Genomic DNA, 12,064 nt, shown 5'->3' with positions numbered 1-12,064 from the left:
ATGGTAAGGACTCTTTATTAGTATTTATAAAGATTTCAAGGAGGAACAAACACTTCATACTTAACATTTTCTCAGTATTTTTATGAGTAATACAAGAATAATAATTATTTTAAAATATCCTCATGGTAGCTTTCTTTGATTCAGTGACAGAAGTAAAGTAAGGTACACAACACGTGGGACTTTAAAAGTTCAGATTTTGCCTCTGAGGTTGAAACACCAAGGTGCTTTAGGATGCACTATAGCTGAATAAAGAAGTGCAGTAAAATATATGAAAATGACATAAATAGAGATGCAAAGAGAAGGTATAGGGAGAGCTGAGAACACATCCTGTGTGTGTGTAGCTAACTTTGTGTGGATAGTGAACACCTGTATTCAAAGAAACCAAAAAAAAAAGGTCAACAAGACAATTTAGACTTCAGTTTACTCCTGAAGCAAATAATCAGTGGGAAAAACCTATAAACAAGATAAGATACAGGTGCATGGGTGCAGGCACTGGGCACGGGCAGGTGGGGGCAGGTAGACAGTCACACAGGAGGACAGGACGGGCACAGGAAGGAGGGTGCAGGCTGGTGGATACAGGAATCTCACCAAGGCATAATTGGAATGTCTTGGCAGCCTATACAGAACAAGATGTCCCTTAGGTCAAAGCAGCATAACACCATGGGCTCCCTTCTTTTTTCATCCCCTGCCTTGTCAGGCCCCTGAATCTACTATAAAACCAGCAATTCTGTAATTCAGGAAGCTAAGCCTCCCAAGCCTAATATGCAGATTCTACAATGTAAAATTACTGCTGTGCCAACACTGGGGCCGCTTCCCACATCTGTGCCTGTGCCACTAGTTAGGAGTTTTGCATTTATGCCCAGAAGAGCTTCGTTGGCTGTCAGTGGCTTGCTAGAATGGAATAAATCAAAAGAGAAACTTAGAGCTGCTAATTTCCCAATGTCAAATATTGAAAAGTAATAGGATTCTCAGAGAAAGTTGCCCTGAGAAAACCCGTGAGAAAATGAATCATAATTTTCATCTGCTATAGAGTGTATTTGAGGTGCTCCTCATCTCACTAAGTGTGTGGGTAAGGTGTGAATGTGACATCTGTGTGGCTAAAAACTCACGAATGTGACCCACTTACTGTAACAGGCAGTAGTGCTGAAACTAAAGCATTGTATCCCTGCTAAAATGGTCAGACACAATATTCAGAAATATTGGACCACTACCCATAGAACCTGAAGAGGAACCTGGGATTGTACTCATTCTCTCCTCTCAGATGGAGTGATACTCACTGAGTATGTTAAGAATCCTTGGAAAACAACATGAACATACCTTTAGGCACTTATGATCCCATTTACTTTGCTCTTGGCCAAAGCAAGGTTAATGAATCCTCAGAGAGACTTAAAGGTCTCGGGGGTGTCAAGAAACAATGTAGAGATGTCGATGGGGATTATGGGGCTCCTGAAAAGTGTTTCTCAACAAAGGTACTACTGGCATATTGGATGACATGATTCTTCCTTGAGCAGATTTATTTTCAGCATTGTGAGGTGTCTGGCACCCTTAACCACGGGACAGTAACTGCAAGTAGCACTCCACAGTCATTGCAACCATCCAAAATGCTTTCCCATGATTCCAAATGCCCCAAGGGAGTTGGTACCACCTCTGGTAGAGACCTACTGAATAACTGCATTTAGGGAGCAGTACGGGGATCTCCCTACATAGGCAGAAATTTGGGAGTTGGCCCACAACAGTTACTCAGGAGCTATTAGCTCAGATGGCTGCTGAGACACAATTGGGTATTAAGCTTTTGCTTTATAGAGTGTATAAAATGTTTATTGTGTCCATTCTTCAGCTAAAGCTTTCAGTTCAGTTTGGTTTGTTTTTATGACTGTTCATTTCAGCTGCCTTGAATATATGACTGACATTAGGTTTATTGGAAGTGCTGTCATCATCGTCACTACGTTGTAAACACCAAGTGTGAAGCTCACTGTGTTCGTCTGGCTTTTGGGGTTTCTAAACTCTTTGTTTCTGTGGCTTTGCTCATCTGTATTGGAAAGAACATGAATGAGGCAGTTCTTTTATTTTGTGCATGTCTGATTTTCAGATATACTCAGGAGGAAAATAAGGGTAAAAGTTCGTATTTGAAAACCGTATGTTCAATCAAAGTATGGCTTTTTTGTTCATGTTCTGCCAAGCTAAAATGATCCCTTAGATGCATATGATTTCATGGGCTATAGACCACTAATTTTACATAATTTAAACTTGAGAGACTTACACTAATGCATTTTACCTCTAAATCATGGATTATCGGGGGTATCGGGGGAAATGAGTAAGGGTTTTATAAAGGAGTAAGAGAAGAATTAGATAGTTTAAAAATGGCAGAAAATATAGTAGAAGAGAAAAATTGATTCTTTGAGCAATTAAAACTAAGAGGCTCATTGTTTCCTGGGCCATGGTGAAGTATCTTAAACACTTTGTTAGGTTTTACGATTAACAAAATAGTTGGCTAACAACTTCTTTGAAGGTCACTGGTTTGTTTTATTACAAAATCGACATAAGCAATGCATCAAGAGGAAATTCTCAATTTCCTCTCCCCTTCTGTCAAAATTGCTTTTCCTTTCCTAAACTCCTCTTACCTCCAACCTCACCTTTGCCTCTCCCAAAGTCCTAAATAAGAGATCACCATTCACCAAATTAACATAATGAAAAAAAGCGTTTGGGTGGTCTGGTAAATATACAGACCACTAGGCTTATTCGGATGAAATTCAAACTCAGCTGCTCTGATCAGGGTCTGAATCTAGGTGATTTGTATTTTCATGTACATTTGGGACATACCAAATAGTATTCTTCAACCTTGCTTTGATAAAGACATAAATGACAAGAAAGTACAAGGAGACTGCATAATGCTGGAAACAAGCTTATGAATTTTAAGTACATGGTCTTTTCATGGGTCCAAGAAAAAGTAACTTTTTTTTACTTTTAAAATGCTTTTGTATTTTAACAACTTATGCAACAGATAGAAATTTCTAGAATATAATAAACTCATCTGTACCCACAATAAATTTTAGTGGAAAACTTCCCTCCAAAATATCTGCCAAGATTATCAATGACTGTGTTACTTTGTGAAGGAAAAATGTAAGTTGACTTTATCAACGTTTGAAAAAATCCTGCAACTTAAATGGAAGATTAATGGCATACATGGGTGCAATATTTAATTTCTGAAACTTCAAACTTGCAGCCTCTCTCATAAATATTTAAATACAGTTTAGACACTTTGGGGAGAAAATAAATTATGTCATGTTTTTCATAGCACTTGGAAATGTTCATGTCTCAAGAGATAATAATGAATAATGTAATAAAAGTCCAAATGTGAGTGTAAATTGATTAAATACAAATTTATTTTAAGAAATAAATAACATTAGTTCCATTACTGAGTGCCTAATGTGCCAAGTACTATGCTTATTGTGTTCTCATTATTTCACTTAGTCCACATAAGGACCCTGCAAAGGATTATTGGCTCTGAATGGAAGAGACATATGATTCCCAGAGGAGTTAAATATTGGCCCAAAGTCACAGAGTATTTCAGGAATTGGGTCACAAGTCAGTCTAAGCTAGTCTGTTGGTCTATGTATGGTCAATGTAATCCATAAAGTTTATCATCTGAACTGGGACACTTATGGCCATGAAAAGGGATGTTATTGATAATTACAGGAAAACATGTATAAAATGGGTCTCTCCTGAGCAAACCAGATATTTGATCACACTAGTGTGAACAGAGTTTGTTTATTTAATCATCAGGCAAAATAAACATGAAGAGCATAGAATTCAATAGGGCCACATTAAAATATTTGCTAGTTTTAAAAACGGATCCAAAATGTAAAAGGAAAACTAAAAAACACAACAAAAGATTATGTTAACTGAGTCAATCACAATTCAACTGAAATCTTCTATAATTCCATATGAATTATATTTAATAAGTATGTTGGGTACATTTAAATATGTTCAGTCTGATGTGTGGTAGAGCCCCCCAAAATCCTTGAGCCATGCAGTTCCCATTATTCCACTCAGCCCACCAGGAAGAAAAGCTTCAAGTTCTACCGTGTTCAAAATGCCTTCTTCCTTTGCACCCAAGAGTGAAAGGCCCAGCTTCAAACAGAATTTATTGCCCATTGGTGTTTATATACCCACCACCATGACAGTACCACAGTGTTCATCATTCACCAAAATTCCCTAGGACTGACTCTTTGTAGTTAACCCTTCCCCTCAGCCCAAGTCCTGGCAACCACTCATCTCTTCTCTAGCCATTTGATTTTGCCATTTCCAGAATGCCACATAAATGGAACATATAGAAGGTAGTCTTTGAGTCTGGCTTCTTTCTGTTAGCATAGTCTATTGGAGATTCATCTATGTTGTGTTGTTGGTAGTTTATTCCCTTTAATTGTTGAGTTGTATTCCATTGTATAGGTACCCCACAGTTTATTTATCCATTCTGTACTTGAAGTACATTTGTGTTGCTTTGAATAAATTACTGTAAACATTCACATTTCTTTTTTAAGACTATACAGCCAAAACACCAATGTAAAGAAGAAAAAAATGGAGTGAATAATTTCATTTGATTTGGCATTTTTAAGAAAAATGTTCTAAATTTTTCATTAACAAACAATTGCCCTAGAAGGTTAAACTGTGTAGTGTGACCGCTTTTACACAATGCAGTGGGAGATTCAGTTTTCTTTACTGCATGGATAAAGTAGCTTTCAACAAAGGGCAGCACTCTTGCTATTTTTCTATTCCAAAAGGAAAATGTGTGACTTGATGAAACAACAGTGAAGTAAGATCATTTTACCTAAGACTACATCAGGTAGAAAAAACAACAAAGTAGAGAGATTTAGATGGTACGTGAACACAAACTAAGAAGACTGTTATTTTCCCCTCTTTAAATTGTCAGGTGCTCTAAGAAACAAGAAGATGATAAAGTACTTGTTCTGACAAATACTGGTTTCTTCCTTAATGGGGACTGAAATTGACTATACGATGAAGGATAATCAAAATTTCTGCAGTTTATGGCTATGGACAAAAGCAAGCTGTGTTGGGAGGGCAAATGTCTGGTATGTAGTGGTATGTAGAATGTCTCACTTGGGACAAGAGAAAAATTACTCAGACATATTTGGAAATAGAAAAGTTTCTACATTGTGGGTTAGTCTTTTTTTTTTTTTTTTTTTTTTTGGTGAGACATTCCATTTAATACATTTTAAAGATGTAAAGCTAACCATTAACACAAAAACAACTTTTTATATAAGACTAAAACAATCACTTTCTTTTTTACACTATCATATGTTTAGACCATAAGGAAATGCTTTCTGTCAACAGCTGTTCATTTAGTAACAGCCTGCCTGGCTAACATGGAGGTGACACACTGGAGGATGTATATTTAGCTGAATCCAAAACCCATTTCAACTCTACATGTTGTGAGCTGCATGTGTAAAGGAAAATTCAGTTCATATTTACAGGCAGAATAATTCCGTTCATATTTATGGTCAGATATGTAGTTCAGAAATAAGAATGTTCACTAGGTTTTAAGGAGTACTTGTATGAGACATATTGTTGAGCTCTTTCATCATCAGAAACAGATGAAATCCACTTTTCCACTGAAGAATATACTTAAACAAAAATTGAAACTAAAAGGCAAACAGACATGTAAATCTATATGAGACTTTGTGATCTAACGTGGTTCTGATGACCTTAAATTCACTGCCAACTATAATGCTTTAGTTATGGAGATAAATACCAGAAAAATTAATAAGCAAATAAAAGAATTTCATACTTTCTCACATATCTTAACTTTTCACATCTGCAGAAGTTGGCATTCAGTATTCTCTACGTTGGCTTTTCTCAGATGGGTAATCTGGCTTTAGCTTTTGAGGACTGTGGCTACTTTCTCCTGAGTCCAGTGAGGCAGGAAAAACTCTACCTTCTAGATTGCCACTGCATTGGTGCACCCTCTCAGAAGGGGGATGCACGTGGAAAGCCATCAAAATCTGAATTGGTTTGACATGCTAATACTTCTCTGGAACTGAAATCCTTCCGCTTAAGTTCCACCCTTGATGCTGTTCATACCCTGAATTCTGGCCCCTGCCTTGATCCATGGTGGCTTCAGAAAATCTAAGATGACCCCAAACTACAAAAAAGAAAGAAGAGAAAGCAAGCAAGCAAGGGAGAGAGGGAGAGAAGGAGAGAAGGAGGGAGGGAGGGAGGGAGGGAGGGAGGGGCAGGAAGGAAGGAAGGGAGGGAGGGAGGGAGGGAGGGAGGAAGGAAGGAAGGAAGGAAGGAAGGAAGGAAGGAAGGAGAGAAAAGAAATGACTTTACAGGGGAAGGAGATATATACGTCTCAGTGATAGTTTTGAGTGCCAGATACAAAGTATGAACATTTCATGCCAACGTTTTCCATGAACTAGATTTCAATATCCCACTCAGCAGAACCCTCCTCAAGTTGACATAGAAAAGTGGGACACATTGGGAACCCAGATTACGTGGGAGGAAAGTATAAAGCAAATTAGTTTTTGCGATTGTTCCAGAAAAACTATACTGGAAGAAAGCCACAGCAGCAATCCCAACCCATCTGTGTTACCAGTCTGCAATAAGAAATTTATGGAAATCCACAGTTTCCATTTAGAAATTTTTATAGAACCTTAACAGATTAACTTTACTATTGAACTTAAAAATAAACAAAATTGGGCTTGTATTTTTATTTCATTTTGCTAGTAATTGATTTTTATTGTATTTTACAAAAGTGCTAGTCTATAATGCATTGAAAAAAATAAAACTGATCCTTCCCCACAGATAGTTTGAAAAGCACTTTGTGTTTTATTACATTTTTTTAAGACAGAGCCTCACTCCGTCACCCAGGCTGGAGTGCAGTGGAGTGATCTTGGCTCACTGCAACCCCCGCGTCCCGTGCCACAGCCTCACGAGTAGTTGGGATTACAAACAAGCAGCACCACGCCTTGCTAATTTTTGTACTTTTAGTAGAGACAGGGTTTCACCATGTTGCTCAGGCTGATCTCAAATTCCTGGCCTCAAGTGATCCTCCCACCTCGGCCTCCCAAAGTGCTGAGATTACAGGCGTGAGCAACCGCACCCGACCCTGAAAAACACTTTGTATTTTAAAAAACTGTTGTTGACACTGAGTATGTAACAGTCTTAAAAAGAAATGTCATTTTATGGAAATTATCATTTTATTTTAATCAAAGGCAATAATGATGCCTGGTCAGTAGCTTTTTATCAAATTGCCCCACTTGGTCAGAAAGAAAGTCATCTTATTTTATTTTTCCTTGGATTTCAGCAACTTTAAAATATCAAATCCTATTTTGTGCTATAGCGATGTGACAACAAAACTCTACTTAAATGACTAACTCACTGATGGAACGTAACTTAAGGGTGGGGAGAGACAGAAATTCTATAGAAATGTGTAGATTAAGTCACTGTGTATCCAAATAGAAATGTCAGGATCTTCCTCCGCTTAAGATGCAGGAACCAGTGCACTGAGGCACAAGAAAAGAATTTGATTTACAATTTGAAGGAAAAACAGCAGTAAAATAATTGAGAGCTGGAAAGCAATCTCACTCCTGCCAAATTGCTTTCCTCTATGCGCACCCCATTTAGGGGTGATATCTGGATGCCGACATTTAGTTCATGCACATTTTCCTTCCCCTGTGACATGCCATCCTGTCAGATCAGGACTGTTTCTCTGCTGTGATCAACAAAAAGGAATATCCAAATTACCTAGCATTGGATTATGACTGGAGCTTTATAAATTAAAAAATGGTTGATTTTTTTTTTTAAGTGCAAAGGTGATACGCTTATAAAAGCTTTTAAAAAAAAAAAGACTTAGTAAGAATATGCGTGGTCCCTAAATTACCAAAACATGAATTCCTTTCAAGCAAGCTTGAATTTCAATTTATGGGAATCAGACAGCGAAAAGACATTGCAAATTGTAAAGAACTGGTAAAATATGTGTTAAAAACAACAACTACGACTACCAGCAGAATAGGTTGTGATAGACATTTGATGAGTATCAGCTTTGATGTTGGTTATTACTTTCTTTCCCTTGAAGTATTCATAGACAGGGGAGACCTTCCGTCTTTACCTAGTAACTGCCTCTAGGAATTAATCTTACAGTTCATAGACTCATACATAGAAGTGTGTTGTACTGTCAAACCCTTGCTTAGCTAGTCCTCTGAGTCATATATTTAGCTATGTCTTTATAATCTCAGAAAATCAGTAACAAATTTTGTCCTAGAAGTTTGGCTTTTATTCTCTGTGTTTTGCCCATGGAAGTACATTCATATGCTTTACACGAGAGCAAGAATTTAAACATCCAAAGTATCTTTATATTAAAACATCCGAGGTGCCCTCTTCCTTTAACTTTCTTGTTCACGTTAGAAAGTATTTCTGGCTTCCTCACAAGAAATACAAACGTGACAGATTCATTTTGATAATTGCCTCATGTGAGCCTCAGACATATTATGTGCTGGAATCAAAATTCTAATACTCTCCAAAGATAAGGCATGAAATACCATTTTGGGAGAAAAAATAGAAGTATTGAAAAGTAAACAGGAATAGACTATGCAAATTAGGTCTGAGCCAAGAGCATGCCTGTTTTAAATTTAAAATTGGCTACAAGCCAGAGCCAGTTATACCATGGGTACCTGGAGGACAACGAAGAGGAATATGAAGAGCATTTTAATTTCAAAAACAAGAACCACAGAACCACAAGCTGTAAGTTCTAAAACTGATAGCCTGTGGCTCTTCTGGCCAGACATTTGGTCCATGTAGTGGACCAAATTAGGTCTTCCTAATCTTGATTTAGCACTGGCCGTACTATTGTCTTTTTCTCACAGTTTACATTCAGAAGGCCACTCGTTCTTTGAATTAAAAACAAACGTACTTTTATCATGAACCTAAGTCAAAGCATGGTTCGCCATTGCCCTGTGGCCAGAGAGGTTTTAAGAGCGGTACAATATGGTGGGTCAGAGGTTTAAATTATATGTGTGTGTGTATATACACATGTGCATATACACAGGCACACACACACACGCTTATGCATGCACACCCATTTATATCCACACACACAGGAGAAGCCCTCCTACCTAAGGTGAGAAGGATTAGTCAGGTAAAGCAAATCATCTTAGAAAATAATGTGATGCATACATAATGTGAACATTTTCCAATATTTGTATATTTATATTTAAATTTTTAATATATTTGTACATCAATGTACATTTATGTTACCATCTTTTGATGGAAAGGTTTTTTCCACCTAGTGAGGATTTCCAAATGCTTTTTAAAAACAAGTGAATCTTTTCTTAAGTAGAGGTCTGATGACGAGAGGGCCCTCCACAGTTCTTGTATAAACCACGTTCTTCAAGAATCATCTTGTCTTATGCAGCTCAGGTTTCTTCAAGTGAAGTACTCAGGCACCTGTGTAGTGATCGCAATGCACAATCAGTCTGGATTCTCATAAGCTTTTACAGGTCTCTTACCTAGTGTGATCGCAATGATGTTTAGCCATCCCCCTTTATCCAGTCTTTCCAACGGACTCAACTTAGTTTTTATAAAAATCACTTTTTTTGGCACTCACCTGTCTTTGTCTTACATATTATTTTACTTGATTTTATAATTACTACTTGCATAAATGGATTTGGAAGAAAACTCAACCAATGCATACAAATTCATGGGTTTCAAGCAGATACGTATAAGCATAGTAGAGAGTTACTTTCTAGCTTCCAGCTTCCAGCATCAACTGGACATCTGTCACTCTTTTCAAGTGAATGGAGGCTGTTGTTTAATCACATTTTTCTCATCTCTAGAAAGCTCATAATAAAATGTGTCACATATATTTAGAAATTTATAGAACCTGATGGCCCATGCTTTTTTCACTAACTTGACCTCTAACATCATCTTTTCTACATTTTTTCTTTTACATGCATATATTTTCCTTTCGTATCTTGTTATAATGTAAGAAACTTCCAATCTTTTGCTAGAATGGCAATGTGATTTTGCTGAATAGATGTTTGTTTTGTTATTGTAAGCACTGTGTAGTCCATGTTTTGCAAGACTTATGTTCTAAAATTAGCACATATGGAAAAAAAGTGTTGAGTTAAAATTACCCTTGAACATCCCTTGAGAAGGCTCTGTGGTAAAGTTCAACACGTAATATCTTCAGAGGTCTAAAACACCGAATTTTTCCATCAGTTTTGGAACAGATCAAGATTGTGTTGCGTGTCAGATGAAGTCCTTTGACTTGCTGACAAAATGTGGGTATGTTCAAAAACTGGAGTGGTATGGGATTGTCACACTATGCGAGAGAGACTCGTGGGAACCAAGATTCATGCCCCTCACCTAAGGAGTTCAAAACCACACTCTGTCTGGTGTTCTTTCTCTATGTAGTCCTCCCTTCTGGAGGACTAAGTCTCATCTTCCTGAGAAGGCAAGGATAGAAACTCATGGTATTCCCTTTCCACATATTTGCATAGGACACACTCAAAAAAAAAGTTAAAAAAAAATTCAAATGGAAAAACTTCACTTGGATTTCCAAGATAGTAAAAGTGCATTCTTAATATTTTAACCCAGTGTATCAAAAATGAACTTCACTATTTTAAAAGTTTACAACCTAGCTCTTTGGTGGCCATACTACTGATTAGAAAATGGACTGATTTTCCCAAGTGGTTCTTAAATTAGCATAGTTTCTTCAAATATCAAACTTTTAGAAAAATCTGTGTATCTGGATTATCAGGGCCTGTACTTCACATGTCAGCTATAGGTCTTTAAAATATGTGCTTCCTAATTTTATTACCACATTTACATCTCTTAATAAGAGACAGAGTGTTTATATTTCATATGTGAGAATAATATCTAAGTTTCATTTTTTTCTAGGAATGGCAACCATAAATTTTCAAAGCACAATAATTAATGAAAAATACAGGTTCTATTCATAAATTAATAAACTGTTAGGCTTCAAAATAGAACTGCACATAATATCCATGTTTGTTTCTTCTTGGTAGACAACTGGAAGGTTTTCTTTCTTTTGCATTTAGGACTAATTTTCTTTATTCAAGATACCTGAACTGGGGTGTTTGTCAGTTAAGACAAATTTGAGAATGAGACTGTAATCCCTGTGGACACCCGATTTGTTTTTAATGAGGCAGCATTGCATAATAATTTATACTTAAGAGTATGGGCTCAGGGAGAAAATGCCTGGGACCTTGAGATATTGATTTAGTCTCCATGTACCTGTTTTCTCGACCACAAATGGGCATATTAGTAGCATCTTCCTCACGGTTATTGTGAAGATTAATATGTCTAAATCACTTGAATCAGTACTCATATGTCATCTATCCTCCATAAATTATTATTGTTACTAGTGTCAACCTTGTGTGCATGAGAATGGGATCCAAACCAGTCGATGCCCGGTAAATGTCAAATGGCTATTGAAAATGCTATTGAAATGCCTTGGTGTTCTGGTCTTTCACCTCCCTCCCCTTTTCTCCCCACACAGGTGGCCCCAGCCATTAAGGAGAGGATGGTGAAGAAGGGAAGCTTGATGCTGGGCTACCAGCCGCACCGGGGAAAGGTCAACTTCTTCCGCCAGGTGGTGATCAGCCCTCAAGTGAGCCGGGAGGACATGGACTTCCTCCTGGATGAGATAGACTTACTGGGTAAAGACATGTAGCTGCGGCTTTCGTCCCCCAGAGGCATAAATCCTGTCCTGGGAGAGTTTAGATTCAGAATATCTTGGGGATACACAGTAGATTGCAGCCCTTCTGATGAGAAATAGGAAATACTCCCAAGTCCAGGCCCAACAAAACCAAAATGCTAAGCAATGAATATGAAGGACTCTCTAGCTGCCTGGGCATTACTGTTGCTAAAAGAAGAAAGTTAAAAAAAAAAATGATTTTCTCAAGGAATGTCCCTGGAACACAGCTCTGATAGTAAGTACCATGCAGGTTCTGGATTCTAAGCTTACATTGCTCTTTAAAGAACTTATAAACTCACAGTTTAAAGCAGTGGTTCTCAAAGCGTG

General features: G+C 37.5%; 1 protein-coding gene across 1 annotated transcript in view; it reads left to right on the top strand.

Annotated features, from left to right (window-relative positions):
- GADL1 (glutamate decarboxylase like 1) overlaps nucleotides 1-11,733 on the top strand; it is a 136,874-nt gene extending 125,141 nt beyond the window's left edge. The window contains exon 15 of the mRNA XM_025377390.1: nucleotides 11,540-11,733. Within this exon, the coding sequence (XP_025233175.1) occupies nucleotides 11,540-11,713 (174 nt within the window). The 3' untranslated portion in view covers nucleotides 11,714-11,733. The remainder of the gene's footprint in view (nucleotides 1-11,539) is intronic.
- The last annotated feature ends 331 nt before the right edge of the window (nucleotides 11,734-12,064 follow it).

Source organism: Theropithecus gelada, chromosome 2 (assembly GCF_003255815.1).
Source record: "Theropithecus gelada isolate Dixy chromosome 2, Tgel_1.0, whole genome shotgun sequence".
Taxonomy (NCBI): domain Eukaryota; kingdom Metazoa; phylum Chordata; class Mammalia; order Primates; family Cercopithecidae; genus Theropithecus; species Theropithecus gelada.
Note: the sequence above shows the minus strand (reverse complement) of the source record. Positions and strands in the feature narration are given on the sequence as shown.